Here is a 24,116-nt window from a genome sequence, read left to right on the forward strand (position 1 = left end):
GACAATTTTAGTCCAAGCGCTCTTGTATCTTGCGATACTAAGGGTAGTAGGCCAGTGGGGTTTAAATTTAGGCGAAGCCAGTAATTAAATGTCCTATGCCAAATCTGTAATTCGACAGAGGGGAGGTTAGCCTCTAAACGCAATGAAGCCTTTAATTGGCTGTGACCACCTGTCAGCACTTCTCTTATCATCGCTAAATCTGAGCATGGGAGAGAGATTTCCCCACGCAATTCGGACACAAAAATGGTCACGCTTGCAGGCACAAGGTGAAAAATGCAGGCAAAAATGTAATCTCTCTAAGGCATGAGGGTAGCAGAGTCAAAAGTTCACTTCTGATATTGTTCGGCGCACAGTAGGAGAGTATACAGCTTGGGACTCAGCAAACTGAACCGAAACCACCAGCCGTCATCTGTGTTGACCCGCCATGTCACAGGCAGGTAGCACATGGGCGTAGCCAGGATTTATGGCACGGGGGGGGGGCGGCGACAGGACAGACACCTGTCCTGTTCCAGAACCGAGCTACCTGCCATGCTCAAGGTCAGTTTGCAGAAGCCACGCCTATCAATGAGTTGGGTTGCCAGTTGCACCGCTAGAATGCGCCACAAAATCATCCAAATTACCTCAGCGAGCATTTCAATTTCAAATATTCTGATTATTTCTGTTTAGTTAAGTATTTTTATTTATTTACTTGATTTGGGGAGACACAGCTCCCCCCCCCCCGCCCTGCCTACACCCATAAGGCAGCATAAATGGAAAATCTATCATATTTGGTTGGTTGGCTGTGTTTGATTTGACTGGTCACATCTGTGGTGAAAACGGCATTCACTCACAAGCAAACAGCCCATTGCACAGACATCTTCTTTTCATGACTGACAGCAATCTGAAATTGCTAAGTGTTAACTACAGTTAACTACAACTCGGGTTAAGTACTTAATTCATTCCGGAGGTCTGTACTTAACCTGAAACTGTTCTTAACCTGAAGCGCCACTTTAGCTAATGGGGCCTCTTGCTGCCGCCGCGCCGCTGTAGCACAATTTCTGTTCGCATCCTGAAGCAAAGTTCTTAACCTGAAGCACTATTTCTGGGTTAGCGGAATCTGTAACCTGAAGCGCATGTAACTTGAAGCATATGTAACCCGAGTTACCACTGTATCAATGTTGCTGAGCCATGGTGACAGAAGAGTTTGCATCTTTCGCTCCGTTCAGCCTTGCGCTGCCAAGAGTATTCAGACAAAAAGCTATTAAGGACACCGCCTGCATGTTTTGGGTGCGCCTTCCGACAAAGACTGGCCCTTCCTATAAGGAAATATTAAACCCTTAGGATTAACAACAGCCACAAAAGAAGCCTCTCCAAATACTTAAAAGGCTGGATTCCAGAGCCCAGTGTTATGCACAATAGAAACTCTGCCAACAGCAAAGGGTATATTGGAGTTTTATAAAAAAAACTGTAAGAAACTTTACATCCCAAGGGAACAATTCTATGCACAAGAAACTGGCATAGAGGAAGCCACTGTAAGTTACACCAGTGTAAAGTACACCATGTGCTGCTCTGCCTGGCAAGAGGGAAAAACAAAATAGTGTTTTAAGCTGGGTTGCCAGGTCACATGACCAATCTGAACAGGTTTAGGGAACATGCAGAAATGGTGAAACTTACCTGGAGAATATACCGTATTTTTCGCCCTATAGGACGCACTTTTTCCCCTCCAAAAATGAAGGGTAAATGTGTGTGCATCCTATGGGGCGAATGCAGGCTTTCGCTGAAGCCTGGAGAGCGAGAGGCACCGACCCCTCTCGCTCTCCAGGCTTCAGGAAGCTCTCCGCAAGCCTTGGGAGCCTGGCGCGAAGTCGCGTAGCTCTCCCACAGCTTGTGGATAGCAGCCTGCATCCCGAAGCCTGGGGCGCGCTGCACAGCACGCCCCAGGCTTCGTGCAGATATTGGCCAGCCCCACAAGCTTGGGGGACAGCGGGGAGGCGGAGCGCCGCCATCCCACTGTTCCCCGACCTGGTTTGGATTCCCCGACCTGGTTTTGGGGGGGAAATAAAGGGAAAAAATTCCCCTTTATTTCCCCCCCAAAAAACTAGGTGCGTCCTATGGGCCGGTGCATCCTATGGGGCGAAGAATACGGTACTCTTTTTTTAGGGCACGGACGGCAAGATAGGCTTGGTGTCTTACAGAATTTTCGGCTGTCAGGGCGGCTTTGTAAGCATTTTGCAGGGTTTTCTTTGCCTCAAAGCAGGTGTAATCAAACTAGGGTTTATTTGATGTTATTGGTTTAGTCGGCCTTTTCTCTATGGTATTAAAAAGATAGGGTTTTAATTGTTGGAGCAGGCTCTCATACTTGGAAACTGGGTCCTCAGGCCTAGGATTATTCCCAAAGCCAGTTAAAATTGTATGGAGCTTTTCAGGGGTTAGAATCTTCTTCAGTTCTTCAGTGCAGTGGTCCATTTGACTTGACAACCAGGCCGCTCTAATGCGGTGATCTCTGCAGGGTATACTCTTCTCAGGAAAGGTGACTCATTTAACGGAGACACCTGGAGGTGCAAAGGGAAGTGGTCCCCCTCTATGAATGGGAGCACTTTTATATTCACTATTTTTGTTAGCAATTCGCTTTCCTGCCAACATATTATCAATTGTGCTGGATCTTACCCCAGACATGAATGTATATTCCCCGGGGATGTCGCCCCTGGTGCAACCATTTAGGATGTGAAGACTTAGCTGCCTAGAAAATTTGAGGAGGCAGGCTCCAGCAAAATTTGAATGTTGATTCTTCGACTGCCTTGGTAGTTGTAAAGCCTCTGGACCAAAGTGGTCAGGGTACCCTATTTTTTGCCTGTATTTGGTTTCTAAACTGGGGTCATCAGGACCTACCGTATTTTTCGCACCATAGGGCGCACCTAGTTTTGGGAGGCGGAAAACAAGAAAAAATTATTCTGAACCCCAGAAGCCAGAACAGCAAGAGGGATCTGGCTTCTGGGATACCGTGTGGCTGTTCTGGCTTCTGGGGTAACCACGCCAAGCCTCTTCAGGGCAGCGGGATGAAGGCTCCCCCTGCCCAAAGAGGCTGCGCAGGGCTAAAGCAGAAGCCAGGACAGGCGCGTTGCTCAAGGGGTGCTGCACCTTCTCTCTCCTTCTGCGCAGCGCCTCTCCTTCACAGGAAAGGCGCTGCGCAGAGAGGGAGAAGTTGCAGCGCCCTTCAGCGAAGCTGGAGAAGGAACAGAAGGAGACCCTTCTGTTCCTCCTCCGGCTTCCAGGACAGGCGTGTCGCGGCGAAGCCAAGGAGCCTGCATTCGCTCTATAGGACGCACACACATTTCCCCTTCATTTTTGGAGGGGGAAAAGTGCGTCCTATAGAGAGAAAAATACGATAATCTTGCGTTTAGGTCACCCACCAGCAGGACCTTAGCAGTAACCTGACATAAGAGTCCAGTCTATTTTATAAAAGAATGGGAAAGGTTTATTGACTATTTACAGATAAACTGCAAACAGATAAAAACACTAGCAGGATTATTGTAATAACCTGCAGTTTCATAAGAGTATATATTTAAAGTAGATAATTAAATGAGCAAATTAAATGAATTTGGATAGGCAGAAGATTTTTTTTAAAAAATTAAGGAACCTCAGAAGGAAGTCAAACTTTGAAATCTAAGATTGATTGTAAAACTAATGAAATGTATAAACTTAAAAAGTATAAATAAAAAGTAAAAAACAAAACAAAATCTGAGCAGGCTTAGGATCCAGCCTAAGTCCCCCCCCCCGCCCCGATCCTCAGGGGGCTAAGCAAGTTATGCTGGCATGTCTTTGGCTGAGCCAGGGTTGGGGACATAATGCCGACTAAGCCCAAGGTCTCCATCTCTGAGGATCTTGCCATCGGACTGCCCTCTAAGTGGCAAATGATTGTCAGATGTTGTGTGTGTTTTGTGTTCATGGCCTTCACATTGGCTGCCTTGGGGAGGGGGGTTACAGGTTATTGTGCCCCTGTAACGCCCTTGTGAGTGGACTATGATTGAATCTCCTGTTTCCTTTACAGATGATGGCAAGCAATAGACGGCATTCCGGAGGAATAAGGAAAATAGACAGTGGATTCTTAGCAACTGCTGGGTGTCTCCCATGGCTGTTCTTTATTGCGGCCAGCAATTTCCAGTTTTTCTTCTGCCTGAGAAGAGACAGAGGTAACTAGGATGCACTTCAGTTTGCAGGGGGACAGCTTTGTCCTCCTACATTTACACGGCAAAAAACAAAAACAGTCTGACCCAAATGCTGTTTGTATCCGCAGGGGCTTTCAATTAATGCAGACGTTGTGTACTGTGCAAGTTGCACAAAGAGCTTTCTGCAAGGATACCAGTGATACAAGACCAACTATAATTCATAGTAGGTCTGTTTCGATTTTGGGTACTGGGTGGTGCTGTTGTGTTATTACCTTGTAAGCAGCACTACAGCGACACCTACTGATGGAGAACATGCATTACAAAGCAGCTGCCACGTACCGATCAGAAGCAACTCACACCCAATACAGAAAGGATTTGTTTGAAAAAAGGATGTACTCTTGCTCAGTCACATTTGAGTTGCTTCAAGCATTACTGTAACTTTAGTGAACAAAACTGTGCAATCTTCTACAGTGGTACCTCAGGTTACAGATGCTTCAGGTTACGCGATTTCGGGTTGCGCACCACGCCGAACCCGGAAATACCAGAATGGGTTACCTCTGGGTTTCGGCACTCGCATGTGCACAGAACCGCTAAATCACGCTTTGCGCATAAGCGCCGAATTGCGACCCACATGTGTGCAGATGTGGCGCTGCGGGTTGCGAATGGTGCGGGTTGCGAACGTGCCTCCTGCATGGATCACGTTCGCAACCTGAAGTTCCACTGTATTTGCTTTGAAACTCCCTGTCCCTTTCTATTCTAGTGCTCATTTCCTATATAAAAGCATTCTGCTCCAAAAGAAACAAATACACATTTTTTCAGGCCACGGTACTTGCCAGATATTGTAAGGATCCGTGTTAAGTGCTCAGACGATTGCTGAAACATGCAGATTCCTATGAAAAACACTGGCCACAAAGTCGAGATGTGCAATTGTGTATGTGTTGGAAAGGAGCCAAAATCACGGGTGTCAGGGAACTGACATCGGAGCCGAGTGGAGAGGTAAGGCTCCCTAATGATGCCGGAGAGGGAACCAGCAAGGAGAGAGAGAGAGCTTCCGTTGGGGAAGGAAACCAAGGTGACACCAGGGAGAAAGGAGAGGCTGAGAATACTTCGGAGGGGAGGCTCCGAGACTCTTCCAGTGAGATCAGTGAGGAGAGTGCAGGACCACCGCTTGGCACGCCCACTCTGCGCAGAAGGCTTCCGCGCAGAGAAGCGAGGCGGAGACTTTCTGTTAAGGAATTCTTATGTTGGGAAAAGTTTAGGAAACGCCCACTGACGGATTCTGCCAGTGACTGAGACAGTCGCGCTGTTAGGGCTGTCAAACAGGGGAAAGGTCCAGCTATACAACCAGCTCGGAGCAGTTTGGAATTTACGCACAAGCAACCCCAATTCCCATTACAACGGGGTTTCTTTGACCTTTCTTTATAATCCCCAGGTGTTGATGGTTGCAGCGGCTCTAAGGTGATGCTAGGAAGCAGTGCTGTTACCTCTCCACCGGCAGAAAAAGGTGCTACTGATGAGAGAGGTATAAGGAGGATGGGATTGGGTTGGGGCATCAGAACCTTTAGATCTACAGGCTGGTCAAAAGTCTCAGCTGTACCAACCCTTGAGCAGCCTCAGCAAAAATGAGCTTCTATACTGCTCCCTGCTAATGTGTTTGTTAGCTGATACAGGTGTCTGGGGCAGGAATAATAATAATAATAATAATAATAATAATAATAATAATAATAATAATAATAATAATTTCTATAACGTCCTTCATCCAAAGATCACAGGGCTGTTTACAATATAATACAAGGAATGGTTACCTTACATTCTACAAAGGTAATGGGCGCTTCTTGATGCTCACGATTAAACGGTTCATTATTGGGCAGAACAAGCACTCATTTTCAAATTATTTACTCATTTAAATAGCAATTAATCCCGAAGTAGGTTTACAAAGCCGACGGCACGACATTAAAATAAAAACATTCCCAATTCAAATTCTTGGGAGAAATAACAGGGGTGTGATAGCTGTCCGGGGCCCTTTCCTGCTCCGAGATCAGTACGGCTGCTCTCAGGTTCTTTTAGGATCCGTTTGATAAAAACGATTCTGCCATGAGTTGTGTTGCCATATTTTGCAGAGCAGAAAAGAGGACACAAGGGCCGACGTCTGCTTTTAACTGTGGATGGCTATGACGACTCTCATTTTACAGACCCACGCAAACGAGGACGTGTCCTGAAAAAAAGAGTTTCTAACCTACTTCTACCACACAGATAAATTTTATCAGGGAGATGCTAGCTCCTGTTTATTTTCTCTCGTCCGTGCACCACTCTTGGCAACGATGCTCTTTTCGGCATTGAAAAGTCGCTCAGCTGCCCTTCCTACATGCTTTGCTCTCGTCTGAATTTGTTCGACCATCTTATGATTCTGCTGACTCATGTGGCTTTTTTTTAAAAAAATGTTTGTTTGCGCCACCCACGTCCCTTACACACACACACACACACACATACACATTCATGCCCTCTAAAAGTCAAAGAAAACTCTCCAATAGTTTCTCGATAGGAGCCATTCCATCAGGCTTTAAACACACACACCGCAACAAAACAGTGATCAGGCTTTCTTAACATACCTCACTGCGTTTTCAACACTGCTTGAAGTCTGGACATGCACATCGTTTGCACACTGCCTAATTTTTGTCACAGTGGCTGCATGGAACTGCTGATTTCCCCCCAAAACAGCCTTGAGTTCCCAGATGGAATCTACACACATATAAAAAAACCCAAACCGCTCTGAAAATGCTTTTTTAAAAAGTGTTTTTTTAAAAAATACACTGAATTTTCCATGAGGCTCACCATTGCCACCTAGTGTCACATGGCATATTGCACTTAAAACACACTTAAAATATTTTCATCCAGCCCTACAAACACTGGGTAAGGGGGCTTAATATTGCAAGCCGGTCGTTTAGATATTGCAAACGGGACCTCGCTAATTGCTGTTGTATCCACGACTCCCCAATTGCTTGCACAAAGTTTGCAAGGAGCTTAGGTGATGCTAGCTACTTTGCCAGCAATTCTTTTCTTTTCTTGATGAGTTGCTTCAAGCATTGCCAAACACTTCCAAGCGCATTTCTCCATTCCAAGTCCCAAATCGTACCGAGTCCCGATTTTGTGAGTGTGTAAAAGCAGCTTCATTGAACCAGAGCGCCAAATAATCCTTTAACAACAAGCACCTTGGGCTGTTTTTTCTGCACCAGAAAGCCCGACTTTGCAACAATCCCTGGCCTGGGGACCATCGCAGCCCAGTTTGATCCATGCTTTCTCGTGAGCAAGCTGCCCTCCACCACTGTGAATCACGATGTAAACCCAGAGCATATATAGATCTATACTGATTAAGGTCAATAACCGGTTGAGAAAGTAGGAAGAAAACAGAGCACATAAAACACGATAGAACACATTGGAAGGGGCAAGAGGAAAATAAAATGGAAGAATGGTATAAAGAGGTTAGGATATAGCTATTAATAATAAATTAACATGTGCCATTAAGGAAAGATGGGGAATATGCAGGAGAAATGATTTTGAGGAGATATGGAAAGTATTTGTAGAATTTGTACTGTTAAAACGGAAAGGGGTCAAACCATCATAAGACGTGTTAAAATTTTGGGTGGTTGAATAGTTACAATGGAATAGTCTCAGGGGTGGGGTGCACATTTTTATTCTTACTTATTATTACTTTGTCAAAATAAAACAAATACGAAAAGTAACACATTAAGTATACTGTTAAAGGTAGAATTACCAATAATGTGAAACGTGAAAAATATAAAATAATTACTTTAAAATGGTAAAAACAACGTAAGGTGTTAATAATTTTAAAATTAAGGAAGGATCCTGTGATCCTTCTGTGCTGCCGCACAGAAACCCAGAGATTTACACCCCCCCATTTCTTCCCAACCTTATACTGCATATAACACCAATGTCTCACAACAAATGTAACTGAAGAATCTGAAGAAAGAGATCATGCATGTGCTTTTGAAAATGAGGGAAAATTATTATGTTTTTAAAGAAGAAAAGGAGTGTGTGGCAGCCCCAGCTATTTAAAAAGCCCCCACCCCTATTATATCATTAGACCCAGAACATAAACCTATGAAACTAGAAAAGAGCAAAAAATATCAATGTTTGGTCCAGATCCTGGGTACTGCACCCTCACTAAAGGAGGATTCACTAAATGACGTGTGCACCTGAGCTTAAGGCCTCAAATTCTCTTTATCTTATATGCTGCTTTATTACAAAAATGACGACTAGACTACTGATCCTAAACTGAATAGTTGCCCAACCACCCCTTCCAGAACCTCGCATTCAAACTCCCTTTCAAATCCTCATCCAATCATCACCCACCACCAGAGTTCCACAATCTCTCTTTCCCCCTCCCTCCCTCCTTGACATTCCTTTAATCATTCTGATACAGGTACAGGGGTACCTCGGGTTAAGAACTTAATTTGTTCCGGAGGTCCGTTCTTAACCTGAAACTCTTCTTAACCTGAAGCACCACTTTAGCTAATGGGGCCTCCTGCTGCTGCCATGCCGCCGGAGCACGATTTCTGTTCTCATCCTGAAGCAAAGTTCTTAGCCCGAGGTACTATTTCTGGGCTAGTGGAGTCTGTAACCTGAAGCGTATGTAACCTGAAGCATCTGTAACCCGAGGTACCACTGTACATTCAATATTTTATACATGCTCCTCCCTGTAACCATACTGTTAGAAGCATTTGAGCTTCCCATTCTTGGTTCCTAGGAAATGGAGGTCAGCAAACTGCAGGTTCTCCATCTCTGTTCCAAAAACCAGTTGTCTTCCCCCAAAATGATCCTGAGAATTGTAGTTTGTTAGGGGTTCTGGTGCCTATAGGTCTGTGAGAGGGAAGCCACAATAGTAATAGTAATTTATTACAGTATTTGTACCCCGCCCATCCGGCTGGGTTTCCATCTGGCACAAATTATTTTCATAGAATCATAGAATCATAGAGTTGGAAGAGACCACAAGGGCCATCGAGTCCAACCCCCTGCCAAGCAGGAAACACCATCAGAGCACTCCTGACCTATGGTTGTCAAGCCTCTGCTTAAAGACCTCCAAAGAAGGAGACTCCACCACACTCCTTGGCAGCAAATTCCACTGTCGAACAGCTCTTACTGTCAGGAAGTTCTTCCTAATGTTTAAGTGGAATCTTCTTTCTTGTAGTTTGGATCCATTGCTCCGTGTCCGCTTCTCTGGAGCAGCAGAAAACAACCTTTCTCCCTCCTCCATGTGACATCCTTTTATATATTTGAACATGGCTATCATATCACCCCTTAACCTCCTCTTCTCCAGGTTAAACATGCCCAACTCCCTTAGCCGTTCCTCATAAGGCATCGTTTCCAGGCCTTTGACCATTTTGGTTGCCCTCCTCTGGACACGTTCCAGTTTGTCAGTGTCCTTCTTGAACTGTGGTGCCCAGAACTGGACACAGTACTCCAGGTGAGGTCTGACCAGAGCAGAATACAGTGGCACTATCACTTCCCTTGATCTAGATGCTATACTCCTATTGATGCAGCCCAGAATTGCATTGGCTTTTTTAGCTGCCGCGTCACACTGTTGGCTCATGTCAAGACTCCTAGATCCTTTTCACATGTACTGCTCTCAAGCCAGGTGTCACCCATCTTGTATTTGTGCCTCTCATTTTTTTTGCCCAAGTGCAATACTTTACATTTCTCCCTGTTAAAATTCATCTTGTTTGTTTTGGCCCAGTTCTCTAATCTGTCAAGGTCGTTTTGAAGTGTCATCCTGTCATCTGGGGTGTTAGCCACCCCTCCCAGTTTGGTGTCATTTTGGGGGAAGTGATGTGCTTTAAAGGCGCATTGGATGCATCATAGAACATAGCATCATAGAATTGTCGAGTTGGGACCCCAAGGGTCATCTAGTCCAACCCCCTGCAATGCAGGAATCTCAACTAGATGATCCATGGCCGATGGCCATCCAAGGGCTGCTTAAAAACCTCCAAGGAAGGAGAGTCACTGCATCAAGCTCTAATGGCCTATGGAGCAGGAGAAAACAAGCTTGCTCCATCCTCCATGTGATAGCCCTTTAGAATTGACTTATTGAAAGGGCTGCATGGTGTGGATTTCATATCAGTGTTACGAGAGTGTAAGCATCACATTTCTCTCTCCCCTTTCTCCACACCATGCAGAATTGCAGTGGTAACCAGAAGGCTGGAGTTTGGAGCCCAGCCAGGGCTGGCTGTGGGCAGGATCCCTTCCAATTCTGCCATGCTACGATTATATCAAGCAACTAAAGGAACGAAAAGATGCTTCTGAAACATTTGGGAATCACAGGAACGCTCTCCCCAGCAGTGACTTCCATCAGCAAGAGCTTGCATCTTCCTTAGGAGAGAGGCAGACCAGAACAAGGGGGGAAAGGCTCAGAGTTCAGGTAGGTGGAAATGCCAAGTGAGTGCACTATACTATCGGAATGCTTACTTCCCGTGTCCCCCATCCTCATGCGCCAGACTGGTATTTAACATGGCTGGGAGCCAGGCGCCTGCTGATTGCTCCGTTTTCTTTTCAGGGAGTGAGCTTTTCCCCAACATAAACTCGTTTATCCAGCCCACGGCGACCCCTCGCCGCCCGCTCTCACTGGCCCTGGTTGGCTGCCCACTTCTGGGTCAGAGGAGCACTGGAAATAGCTTGTGTGCATGTGTTATTTGCACATGCACAAGCGTTATTTCCGGTGCACAGCTGAGTCGGAGGAGGCTCATGCCCATAAGTTATTTCTAGTGCTCCTCCAACCCGGAAGTGCGCCGGAAATAGCGTGCGCACACATATGGGCATGTGCTCCCCCGCCCTCTGGTCCGCCGCGCGATCAGTGCTGGAGACACTGGCTGACCCCTGATATACAGTCGTACCTCAAGTTGCGTTTGCTACATGTTGCGTTTTTTCAGGTTATGAACACGACAAACCTAGAAGGGTTTACTTCCGGGTTCACCGCTTTGCACATGCGCAGGAGCACTCTATCATGTCACATGCGCGTGGAGAAGCGGCACTCTACTTACAGACATTTTGGGGGGCGAGCGGCACCCTGGAACAGATCATGTCCGTAAGTAGAGGTACCACTGTACAGTGGTACCTCTGGTTAAGTACTTAATTCGTTCCGGAGGTCCATACTTAACCTGAAACTGTTGTTAACCTGAAGCACCACTTTAGCTAATGGGGCCTCCCGCTGCTGCCGCGCCACCGGAGCACAATTTCTGCTCTCATCCTGAAGCAAAGTTCTTAACCCGAGGTACTATTTCAGGGGAAGACAGAAGTGCCTGGTGTGCTCTGGTCCATGGGGTCACAAAGAGTCGGACACGACTAAACGACTAAACACCACCACCAACAACACTATTTCAGGGTTAGCGGAGTCTGTAACCTGAAGTGTATGTAACCTGAAGCATATGTAACCCGAGGTACCACTGTACTTTGTTCTGGCCAAATCCCTGGAGAGCCATGACGACCCTCAGGTACAAGGGGGTCCTTGTGAAACACGTTGTGGGAGTCTGTGGCTTCCAGCGAGTGCTTTTGAGCATAGCCATCACGGCTAGTTGCCTTTGATAGGCCTCTCCTCCATGAAATTGTCTAGCCGTCTTTGAAAGCAATCCCATCCAAGATGCTCTTGTGGTGCATCTGGTTCCCCTGTACTTCTTTGCAAGGAGATGACTATGGTGAGATCCTTTGGTTAACATCTATCTGGGCTGGAAACTATTAGAGAATCAGAGGACTGGTGAGCTTCCCTTGAAGCACGACTGATCAAAGGCAGGCAGATCTGTTAGCATCTTGATAAAGATCCTCAAACGACAAAGGGTGCTATCATACCCCGCAAGCGTCCCAGAAAAAGCTCCCGAGCCGATGGAGAAGAGAGCAGTAAAGTGGTCAGTGGGGTATAGAGTAGAGTTTTTACCTCTATCTTAAATATATATTCAATCTATTATTTGATTATTGATGTCAACCCCCAAAGGTATTGTCTGCAGTTGAGTTTTTACCTCTATCTTCCGTACATTTCATTTCATTGCTACGGCTAGTGGCTGGTGCAAAGGAAGACTCTTCGGATTCTGATCCCAGGACCGGGATCCCCTGCGAGCGATGAGCGGACCGGAAAGGAGACCGATTAGATCTTGGAGCGCGCGGGCGCGCGCGCGCGCCTGCCTGCCTGTCTCCTCCCTTCCCCTCCTTTCGGATCGCTGCGCGGCTGCAGCTCCCTCTAGGGCCCTCCGGGCGGCTTGCAGGTCGAGGGTGTCGGGTTTCCCGGAAGCGGCGGCGGCTGTCCTGCCCTGCCCCGCCGGGGGAGGCTCTTTCCCGGCAAAGCCGCGGCTGCCGGGCCACTGGGTTGCCGGGTCCCGGCCGATCGGCGTCGCCTGCGGCTACTGCGGCGCCCTGCGCTCCTTCCCCGGCGCGCGATGGAGGCGCTGCCTTCCCGGGACGAGAAGCGCAACCCTTTGCGCGGTGCCAACTTCTGCTCGCGGCTTTTCTTCTGGTAGGTCGGCGGCGGGATCCCTTTCGTGTTGTCTTTTCTTATTTTTTTACCCCCTTTTTCCTTCTCAGCAAATTAATTGGTGGTGGGTTGTGTTTTTTTTTTTTTTTTTTGCATCCTCCCCCGCTTGCGGAAGATGAGAACCAACGCCAATGGTACCCCTGGACACGTGCAGAGTGCCGAAATGAAAACCCATGCGTTGTTAAGATGCGGGGTGTTTAGAGCGCCATTCTGCCTGCATGCCGCCCTGGGATCTTCGGGCGGAGGGCGGGATATAAGTTAGATAAATAGACAAATGAATCTGCCATCGGGCCGCAAATCTTGGGAAAGATTTTTCTTTTTTCTTTCTTGCTTCCCCTTCTCATTCCAGCAAATGATCGAGTTCCTCCTCTGCCTTAATTAATTGCTGATTTATTTTTATTTTTGCATCCTCCCCTCCACTCCGCTTCAGTTGCGGAAGATGAGAACCAGCGCCAATGGTACCCCTGGGCATGTGCAGAGTGTCTTAATAAAAACCCACGCGCTGTTAAGATGTGGGGTGTTTAGACCGCCATTCCGCCTGTATACCGTCCCGGTATCCTCTGGATTAGATAAATATTAGATAATTAGATAAATAGACAAATGGATCTGCCATGAGGCCGCAAATCTTGGGAAGTATTTGCTTTCTAGTGTGTTTCTTCATCGACATGAAGCAGTGCTTGGAGACACGAGGTGACCAGGGGATTGTGTTCTCCCCATTGACTTAATCTCCCCTCCCTTCCCTCCCAATCTGTGTTTATTCTAGAGTAGCTTGCATTTCAGTATCATAATTCTGGAGCAAAAGGTATTGTGTGTTCAGTAGTAGTATTTGTTTTTCTACAGTTTTTGAAAACCAGTAAGTAGATTGTAGGATTTGTCAAGCTTCTTGAACACTGAAAAATGATGTGGGCGTTAGAATTGTTCTCTAAATTAAGGCTGAATTCTTAACACCACCTAACTGGAAGTAAACCCCACTGGCTTAAATTGGACTTAACTTCTGAGTAGACGTGGTTAGGATTGTGCAGTCATTTATTTGTCCCAAGTGAACCAGGGTTTGGAACTAGTAAATAGTGCTTAAATGGAAGAGCTATCTCTCTGTGTGTAGACGTTTGTGATATTACACAATTCAGCCGAAGTGAAAGAAAATATAAAAGATACGAATATGAAATACATCAAATCTAACTGAAAATAATATCTCACAATCATGGCATGTGTGGATCCCATTCATTCCCATCTTACCCTGTAACAAGAAATTTCCTAATCATACAGCTCATTCTTATACATTCCTACTCAGAAAGCAAGTTCCACTTATCTAGGAGCAAACCTTATTGGACTCAACAGGGCTTAGTTCTGGGTAGACCTGATTAGGATTGGGCTATAAGTTTAAGTTTCTGTCTGAAAGAAAAGGGCTAGGTTTATATTGTTGTACCGCAGCACCAGAGTGGATTTATTTAGAATAAGGATGATTTAGGCAAGAATATCACTTTACACGAAGAAAAAGGGCCACAATCCTGCTTGAGGTTAGGTGTGCTGGAATGTGGGCTAAGTGCCCAGAAATTTCCATAAACAGAGCTGGTAATTACTGGGCAACAGCAGATCTTTTGTGAGATGGAAAGTAAACCTTTCTGATGTTTGGTTGCTGGAGTCACAAATATCCATCACTTGCATTAATTTCTGTAATGTGACATGTCGTCCTTGTTAAATTTTATCATCCTTGACTTTAGGTCACATATTTTTTTCCTTGCTGTTCCTTACCCTTTTATAATATAAAATGAATTCATGCATCTCTTTTAAGCACCCGGGTGAAAGTAAAAGCTTTAATCAGAGTGCTTAAAAGAGGTGAGAAGTATTGATTTTAAACATCTCAGGTAACCTTTCATCCCTTATCCTAGAATAAAAAGGTAAAGGGACCCCTGACCATTAGGTCCAGTCACGGATGACTCTGGGGTTGTGGCGCTCATCTCGCTCTATAGGCCGAGGGAGCCGGCGTTTGTTAGCAGACAGCTTCCGGGTCATGTGGCCAACATGACTAAGCCGCTTCTGGCGAACCAGAGCAGCGCACGGAAATGCTGTTTACCTTCCCGCTGGAGTGGTACCTATTTATCTACTTGCACTTTGATGTGCTTTCGAACTGCTAGGTTGGCAGGAGCTGGGACCTAACAACGGGAGTTCACCCCGTCGCGGGGATTCGAACCTGCAACCTTCCGATCGGCAAGTCCTAGGCTCTGTGATTCAACCCTCTTCTCACTTTAACAAAAATTCCAGCTGCTGTTCGCTCAATTTCTACCAGGATTAGCTGACTTTTGAGACACACACAGTGGAGGAACAATAAATTATATTTTCCCGTAACTATGCAGTGCTCTGTTCTTCTGGATCCTGATTTTGTTGCTAGGCTCCACTCCATCCTTGTAGAGGGAAAGAGAATTGGGGTCCTTGGTTCAAATGTTGCCCCTGCCAACAACTCACTAGGTGACTTTAGACAGGCTGCCTTGTCTTTCTCAGCTTCAGTCCACACCCCACCCCACCCCACTCCTCTGCAGTATCCTGGGGACAATAACCCTGACCTACCTTAAGGAGCAAGATTTCAGCCAGGCCAGACTGAATGTGATTAGGATCCCACACAGCTAATTTTGTACTTACAGTTTCATCTGGCCAGCCACAGTGAGAAGAAGGCTGCAGGGCTACATGGGCCTATGGGGTGGTTTGAATGGAAGATTTGGGAAGTGGTGCTTTGGGTGAGGGTGTTTAACTGAGGCAAATCATTTCCACACACCCCCCAAAACCCACGCTATATTCTGCAGGGTGGAAAGGCAGGTATAGTCATGCCTCAGGTTACAGGTTGCGCGTTTTTGGGTTACAGGTGAGCCGAAACCCGGAGGTTACTTCTGGGTTTCTGCACATGCGCAGAAGCACTAAATCATGCTTTGCGCATGCGCAGAAGGGCTGAATCGCAACCCGTGTGTGCGCAGACATGGCCCTGTTGGTTGCGGACACTGTGGGTTGCGAACGTGCCTCCTGCACGGATCACGTTCGCAACCCGAGCAACCACTGTACATTTATTGTTCCTGTCTTCCTCTCTGCCCAGCAGATAGTAATTAGTTTTGTGTGTGCGTGTGAGAGAGAGAGATAGAGAGAGATACAGCATAAGGAACTCAGAGATATAAGCTAGGTGCCAAATGACTCCTTAAACCAGGGTTACAGTCGCCGAAACAGATGCCTAGTTGCCATTTTGGGGTCAGACAGCTCAAAAGTCATATTTCTCAAGACAACTTTTGGGTTCTGATTCATTCTGATCATGCAGATAAAATATCACAGGCAGAATTCTATAGGATGTGTTGTTGGTGCGTGAAAACGGTCAAGATCCAAGGCTCCCCAGTCATCATCTCCAGATGGTGGAGATGTCAGCACCAACCATCCTGGCACCGAGGCATCATCAGTTGGTTGCAAGTGGCCGATAGCCAGTTGCAAAATGAGCCTGGTGCCTGGCAAATTTCAAATGCTGGGGCGGGGAGGCGCTGTTAGAGAAATCAGCCTTCTGGGGCTGCTAATAACCATTGCAGATCTCCCACCTTGGCACTCAAACCCATACAAGATGGGTATTGCTGTACAGTGGTACCTCGGGTTACATACACTTCAGGTTACATACGCTTCAGGTTACAGACTCCGGTAACCCAGAAATAGTGCTTCAGGTTAAGAACTTTGCTTCAGGATGAGAACAGAAAGTGTGCTCCGGTGGCGGAGCAGCAGCAGGAAGCCCCATTCGCTAAAGCGATGCTTCAGGTTAAGAACAGTTTCAGGTTAAGAACGGACCTCCAGAACGAATTAAGTACTTAACCTGAGGTACCACTGTACTGCCGTATGAGAGTCACCCAGTCGCTGGCCAGAGATGTTTTGTGGTCTTTAGGTTCAGAATATGAAGACTTCAATCGTTTTGACTAAGAATGGAAACATTTACTTCTTCCCGTAAGCTAACGAGAAGTGTGATTGTTGCTCATTTCCAACCATCCTGGTCCATGTAAATATGCAGATACTATTTCTCTAAATGCTTGCTGCTGTCTGTTCTGGCAGGCATGTTATCTGGGGAAAGATTATGCAGGAATAGTTTGTTCACAAGGTACCTTTGATGTATTAACAGCTAGGGGAAGGTCACAAGGTGGTTTAGGTTCAGACACGGCAGGTCTCCATAGAGTTAACAGCTGAAAGCTGAAACAAATTGTTCCTTTAAATGCATTCATCGGAATTTCTTTCTTCCATGCCTCTTGCCTTTTTTGTATGTACCTTATTTATCCAATCTTGTGTCTGGGTATCTTCTACAAATGTGGTTGTACTGATGTCTTAGAATAATAGAATTGTATAGTTAGCAGGGACCACACGGGTCATTTAGTTCAATCCCCTGTATTGTAGGAATCTTTTGCCCAATGTGGGATTCAAACCCATGATTTTGAGATTAAGAGCCTCATGCTCTACCAACTGAGCTTTCCCATTGTCCTCCTTTTTCAGTTTATTGCACAGTTTGGGACGTTGTCACAGGGATCAACTTCCGGAAATGTGCACAGTCTTATGTCTGTTTGCATGTATGAGTGAAGGGATACCACCTGTCTGCAGCGAAATTGGTCTGGAAAGTAACCAACACAATGTGAATGGTCTGGGCTAGTGGTACCTAAACTTTTTTGCCATGGACGACTTGGAAATTGCTGATGATATTGGTGGACCCCCTTATGATTTGTCTGCCTGATGTAACAATTGTAATGTGTGGTATTAGGCGCTGTATGGTTTTTAACTGTATTTCTATTGCTTCTTTTATTTCTTATATTGTATTTTATACTGTTAGAATTTGCATTCCATAGAATTATTAGAATATTTGATCCACAAACAAGCCATAAGGAATTGATATGGAATTTAAGAGTAGCTGCTTGCATGTTGGTTGCAGAAAAACAGAAATAAATAACATAACATAAATGTAGATGAATAGAATGATTTTTCTATGTGGTAAAATATTAATACAGTAAGCCCACAACTTACATACTTGGCAAAAAATAAAAAAACGGAAAGTAGTGGGTGTCTGGGGAAAAAAGACTTTGGTAATCCCACCCGCCGTTGAACCCAATATGTTTTAACTATATGTAATTTTGGCTTATGTACTATTACTAATGGGACATGGGTGGCGCTGTGGGTTAAACCACAGAGCCTAGGTCTTGCCGATCAGAAGGTCGGTGGTTTGAATCCCCGTGACGGGGTGAGCTCCCGTTGCTCGGTCCCTGCTCCTGCCAACCTAGCAGTTTGAAAGCATGTCAAAATGCAAGTACCGGTAGATAAATAGGTACCGCTCTGGCGGGAAGGTAAACGGCGTTTCCGTGCACTGCTCTGGTTCGCCAGAAGCGGCTTAGTCAAACTGGCCACATGTATGCCGGCTCCCTCGCCCAATAAAGAGAGATGAGTGCCGCAACCCCAGAGTCGGCCACAACTGCACCTAATGGTCAGGGGTCCCTTTACCTTTTGCTATTACTAATAATACAGTTTAAAATTGGTATGAATAATGAATGCAGACATGCCACGAACCACCTGAATGATTCTTGTGGACCGCTGGTGGTCCATGGACCACAGTTTCGGACTCCCTGGTCTACAGGAACTTTTAAGTTCTTGTTTAATGAGAACTTTTAAGTTCTTGTATGCAGCAGCACAAAACTCCAAGGACCACTGTTAAACCAACCTATAGACAGGAAGCACCATGGAGCCTGGCGGGACTGTGCTCTAGATATGCTGCATTTTGACTTTTTATTTCTCATTAGTGAGAGAGGAAAGACAAGACCTTTGAAAATCCTTTGTAGTTCATGGATAATGTTGTGCTGGATTAGTCAAGTCACCCTGTTTCTGAAATGATGCAATCTGGTTGAAATCTTTGTATTTCCTTTAGTTATTTTACCCGCATAAGTAGCTTAAATACTTTCCAATGGCTTTTCTAGCGCAAGGCCCAGGGCTGGTGTATGTTCTGACCGTACCATGAGCTCTGAGTGACTAACTGCCTGTAAACATTTTGCAGCGTATAATAAACAGGCTCTCTGAGGAATCTGCCAAGGGGGAAGATTCAGGGTTCAGAGTTGTGTATACTTTGTGTGGAAGCTACTTCAGAATCCCAGATTCTGCGCTTCAGATGGATGTGTGTTTGCTTTCAGAATTTATTCTTCTTTTAAGAAGAATTTATTCTTTTAAGAAGAAGAGCTTAGGAATGTTTGGCCTGGATGGAATTCATGCTTAAGATTTAAGATGGTCGTGACCTCGAAGATGAGATGGCAAAAGTTGTTGTATGAGTCATGTACTTCGCACCTCTATAGCATTTTTGAATGTTCAAATGTGTTTGACACATAGGATCTTCAGTTTTTAATATTTTGTCTATATGAACATACATTTATCAAATGCAAGAACAATAAACAATACGTGTAACATTCATCCTTCAGCTTGCACTGGCATTTCAGATCATGATGTAATATTTATTGCGTAAGTTGATTTATATGTTTTGGTTTCTTCCAGGTCCAAAAGGAAATTCAGTGGATTAAGTCTGGTTATATACTCATTATATACTCATATACAGGAGCCATGCATCCATGAAATTCTCTCCTAGTTAACTATCTGACAAAACGGCTATATGAAAAAAATATATTGGGGTGGTGGTGGTTCTGATGCAGCCACATACATTGATTGGTGATCCTTAAAGCAGTAAGGATCCTTAACCCCATAAGATTCACCTTCATGAAGGTGTCTAAGGCCACCTGAATCTGTAACTGAGTGTCTAAGCCACTATGTTGACCAGCTGTAGGAGCTGCAAGAGAATTGGTGGGGCGAGCATATGCTTCTTGCATTCCAGCGTTCTGTTTCCAAGCTTATGTAGACAGGTGTCCTGGAAGCTCATAAGAAGGACATGAAGATGGATGGTCAATACCTAGTACAGTGGTACCTTGGTTTTTGATCAGCTTAGAACTTGAACAACTTGGAACCCAAATGCTGTAAAACCGGAAGTAGGTGTTCCGGTTTTTGAACTTTTTTTTGGAAGTAAAATGTGCTCCGTTTTGTGCCCCCCTGTGTTTCCTGTTGCGCTGCTAGTTTGCGTCCCTCCCATTGTAACCCAAGCCTTCCATTTCCGATTGCAGTGTTCTAAGGTGATATTTGGAGCTTATATTTGGTGCTTTTGTTTTTGCTATTTATTTTGCATTTTTTGTTTTGAGGCTTTTTCTGTTAATTTGTTTTTGTGACTATGTGGATCTCAGTTCAGCTACTGATTGATTGATTGATTGATTGATTGTGTGACTACAGAAATGGATAAAAGCCCCCCATCATCAGTGCAGATAAGAAAAAATTGTCACTGTAATTTTTATCATCTACAATATTGTTTTACTTATTTTAGTACAGTACATTGATTATTGCTTTCATTTTATGGATCAATGGTCTCGTTAGATAGTAAAATTCATGTTAAATCACTGTTTTAGGGGTTGTTTTTAAAAGTCTGGAACGGATAAATCCATTTTGCATTACAGTACTTTCTATGGGAAAGTGCGCCTTGGTTTTGGAATGCTTTGGTTTTGGAACAGACTTCCGGAACGGATTAAGTTTGAGAACCAAGGTACCACTGTACTTGCCTAGAACTTGAATGTTTCATTTAGGTTTGTTGGCTAATGGCTGTTGATACACCTGTTTTCTATTATATTTTAGGGGTGGAGATCCTAAAACATTCCACATTTTGTGGAAATGTAAGAAGAGAACAACTTAATAGATCTTAGACAACCAGGAGGTCCCAGACTGTGGTCTATGGACTGCCAGGGATCCAAAAGATTCATTCAGGTGGTTCCAAGAGGAAGTATACAGAAGTACAAGGAAAACCACTTACTAGAACAGCAGTGGATAGGGTATTGCTTGGCTCAAGCTCATGACGTAAATTTATTTATATTCATGCCGATTTAGGCTGGCTTTCAGAGAGAGATAAACTAAACTCTAGTTTTGTTGTCAAGGCATTTATCTGAGCTACAGGATTTCCTGGGTCCAGTACAATTTATGTACACTCTGTTCCCCACATATAATCCATTGGTAAGAATTGTTGCTTATGACAACTGAAAACATACGTTGTCCAATATATCTAACATGAGTTCTCTCTTTTGCACACACATAAATGGGTTTCCTTCCCTACCTGATCTAGCTGTTGCATGTGCTTTCAAGCCCGCTGTCACCAGACAGTACCAACCACAGTGGCCTCAGCCCAGTATACCTGAAGGAGCGTCTCCACCCCCATCGTTTTCCCCGGACGCTGAGGTCCAGCTCCGAGGGCCTTCTGGTGGTTCCCTCCCTGCGAGAGTCATAGCTACAGGGAACCAGGCAGAGGGCCTTCTCGGTAGTGGCACCCGCCCTGTGGAACGCTCTCCCATCAGATGTCAAAGCGATAAACAACTACCTGACATTCAGAATACATCTTAAGGCAGCCCTGTTCAGGGAAGTTTTTAATGTATGACATTTTAGTGTATTTTTGGTCTCTGTGGAAGCCGCCCAGAGTGGCTGGGGAAACCCATCCAGATGGGTGGGGTACAAATAATAAATTATTATTATTATTATTATTATTATTATTATTATTATTATTATTATAAATTATTATTATTATTATTATTATTACTACTACTACTACTACTACTACTACTACAGGATATCCAGCAACCGCAGGTCAGCACAATCTGAGCCCCAAGTGGAAAGGTGAAAAATGCCCCGTGTGCAGAGCAGCAGATAAGTCAAGAAAGTTAGTCGAGCCCCACGCGATGTGCGCTATATTGTCGAGGAATTAAGCAGGGGGAAGACTTTCCAGAAAATACCCTCCCAGTTTAGAAATAAGAGCATTGCACTTAAGCTTGAGAGGTGTAAAAAGAGTGCTGTAATAATATTAGTAGTAGTAGTAGTAATAATAATAATAATAATATTTATACCCCGCTCATCCGACTGGGTTGCCCCAGCCACTCTGGGCAGCTTCCAACACATATAAAAACATAATAAAACATCAAACATTAAAAGCTTCCCGATTCAGGGCTGCCTTCAGATATCTTCTAAAAGTTGTGTAGTTATTTATCTCCTTGACATCTGATGGGAGGCTGTTCCACAGGGAGGGTGCCACTGCCGAGAAGGCCCTCCGTACATCTGTATAAAACATCTGTATAAAACAAACCCCCATAACAGAAACACATATCCACCCAGATCTCTTTCTGAATTTCAGATAGTGGGTACTTGTCCCACTAGTAAACTCATAAGAGATATTTTATTTATTGTATTTTTATCTTGTAATGTAAGTCTCACGGACCATGTTCACTGGGGTTCCCTGTGCCTGTTTTACCAACATCACAGCTCCTTATGTGGTGATGGGCCTCAGCATCATCTTGCTTCCTCCAGCAATGCTACATGTGGGAAGGGCTCTCCCGCTATAGCTATGGTTTTACCTTCCTCTCTGGACCAGTTAAGCTAGTGTCTCCCTGGCAGCAGGATGTCCAGAGCTTGGGGTCCCTGTATCACCCTCTAGCATCTCTCCTGGTGATGGGGAACTTGTGGTCCTCCAGATGTGGTGGGACTCCAGTTCCCATCATCCACAGCCGGTGGCCAGGGATGATGGGACTTGTGGTCCAGCAACATCTGGAAGGCCACAGTTTTCCTCTCTCTGTACTAGAGAATAAAACGACCCTTGAGGAAAAAAGCAATTTTTTTATATGTGGTGGACTTGTAAACGGGTAAAAGAGTATTGGGAAATGATCCATAATGAATTGGGAAAAAAAATGTTTACAAGTACTTTCCCCCCAAACCCCAAAGTCCTTTCTGTTGGGGATATTTCAGACTGAAATTCCCAGGTGTCAAAAAAGGTTATTTATGTATCCATACTACTGTGGCCTGTGTTTTATTAGCCCAAAAATGGAAAACGAGCGAGGTCCCAACTAAAGAAGAGTGGCAACTTAAGTTGACAGAATGTGCACAGATTGCAGACTTAACATATAGAATAAGAGAACAAGAAGAACATATGTTTAGAGAAAATTGGAAAACATTTATTGAATATATGGGAAATAACTGTGTACAGCTGAAAAAGCTGACAGTGTTAAGATAAATTCAACGGTGTAAATAAGTTATGATGGTTGTAATAATGGAAAACTAAACGATGTCGTTTCTGTAAAATATGCAGGAATTTACGATATTTAAAATGAACCATGGAAAGAGAAGAAGGGAAGTCATTGATATCTTAAGGATGTATAAATGAGAAAAATGAATAAAAATTATGTAAAATAAATAAATAAAATGACCCTTGAGAACAGAGAAGCTGGTCACCCACAATGAAGTGAAGTACAATGTTAGCTAGTCTTTCCTCGTTTTGTTTTATAAACCAGACATTTGTATAGAAGTTTGGAAGTGGATGTTACTGTAAAGTCACCATGTTTATAGGCAGAAGTTTGGATAGTAAAACGTTGAAAGAGCCCTATGTTTCCACAATCTCTCCCTTCACCCTGACCCTTTTGAATTGTTTGTTCTAACTCAAGGGAGTTACAGTGTCTGAAAAACATCTCTCAAGGCTGAACAGTTCTCTAGGCGCCCAGGCAATCGTAATACCCTTTCACGACTGTGCAGCTTATTTTGTATTTCCATCACCCAAGAGTCAAATCTCAAATGTCTTTAATTTCTTTATATGAAGTATTTCTTTACTGCCCTGCTTTGAAAGATTACTAGGGCAGTGTTCAAAAGCGTGAACGAAATATTGTGCAGAACTTAAAATAAGCACAGGTCCCATTTGCACTATACATTTAAAGCAGTATTATTCTACTTTAAATAGTCATGGCTTCCACCACAGAATCATGGGAACTTCTAGCAAATCTTACCACCCCTAACTAATGTTCCCAGGCTTCTTTGGGTGGAAAGCTGTGGCTGTTTTAAAGCTGTATAGCGCTGCTTTCAATGTAATAGCGCAGACAGGGCCACAATTTTAAATCGGCAACCATTTTAAAAAGGCAACACAGACACAAAATCCCAATAAACCAGATGAAAATAAATAAGAATTATTTATGATTTAAGAACCTCAAGAATTATCTGCTATCTAAAATCTGTAGGTGAAGGTCTTCACTTGCTGCAGAAAATCTTGCAAATTTGATGCCAGATTCACCTCGTTGGGGAGGTGATTCCAGAGTCATGGGGCCACTTTAGAAAAGGCCCTGCCCTTCGTGGAAGCGTTCTTGGAGCTGGTCTTCTCCAGGGGAGCTTAAGGCACAGACAAGCTAGTATGGGAAGAGGTGCTCCTTTAGCCATTTGGTTCCTAAACTGTTTAGGACTTTAAAGGTAAGCCCTAGCACCTTCAATGGGTTAGCTTTGGAGCAAATAGGGAGCTAATGTAGAGCTTTCAAGATACTTGTGATATGAGCTATTTTGTAAGCTGATTTTTATAGAAAAAA

General features: G+C 44.6%; 2 protein-coding genes and 1 long non-coding RNA gene across 3 annotated transcripts in view; 1 reads left to right on the top strand and 2 right to left on the bottom strand.

Annotated features, from left to right (window-relative positions):
• Positions 1 to 12,317, bottom strand: part of CLDN10 (claudin 10) — a 105,751-nt gene extending 93,434 nt beyond the window's left edge. Inside the window, exon 1 of the mRNA XM_081908301.1 lies at positions 12,167 to 12,317. Within this exon, the coding sequence (XP_081764427.1) occupies positions 12,167 to 12,188 (22 nt within the window). The 5' untranslated portion in view covers positions 12,189 to 12,317. The remainder of the gene's footprint in view (positions 1 to 12,166) is intronic.
• LOC309368365 lies at positions 727 to 8,465 on the bottom strand. The gene is made up of 3 exons (XR_014167737.1): positions 8,360 to 8,465; positions 1,148 to 1,653; positions 727 to 900 (listed from the first exon to the last, which is right to left on the bottom strand). It is a non-coding gene; the product is annotated as an uncharacterized lncRNA (long non-coding RNA).
• A 173-nt stretch (positions 12,318 to 12,490) lies between the features above and the next one.
• The window catches only part of ABCC4 (ATP binding cassette subfamily C member 4 (PEL blood group)), a 151,113-nt gene continuing 139,487 nt past the window's right edge, over positions 12,491 to 24,116 (top strand). Inside the window, exon 1 of the mRNA XM_081908133.1 lies at positions 12,491 to 12,657. Within this exon, the coding sequence (XP_081764259.1) occupies positions 12,581 to 12,657 (77 nt within the window). The 5' untranslated portion in view covers positions 12,491 to 12,580. The remainder of the gene's footprint in view (positions 12,658 to 24,116) is intronic.

Source organism: Podarcis melisellensis (assembly GCF_964234715.1).
Source record: "Podarcis melisellensis genome assembly, chromosome: 4".
NCBI classification, from domain to species: Eukaryota; Metazoa; Chordata; class Lepidosauria; order Squamata; family Lacertidae; genus Podarcis; species Podarcis melisellensis.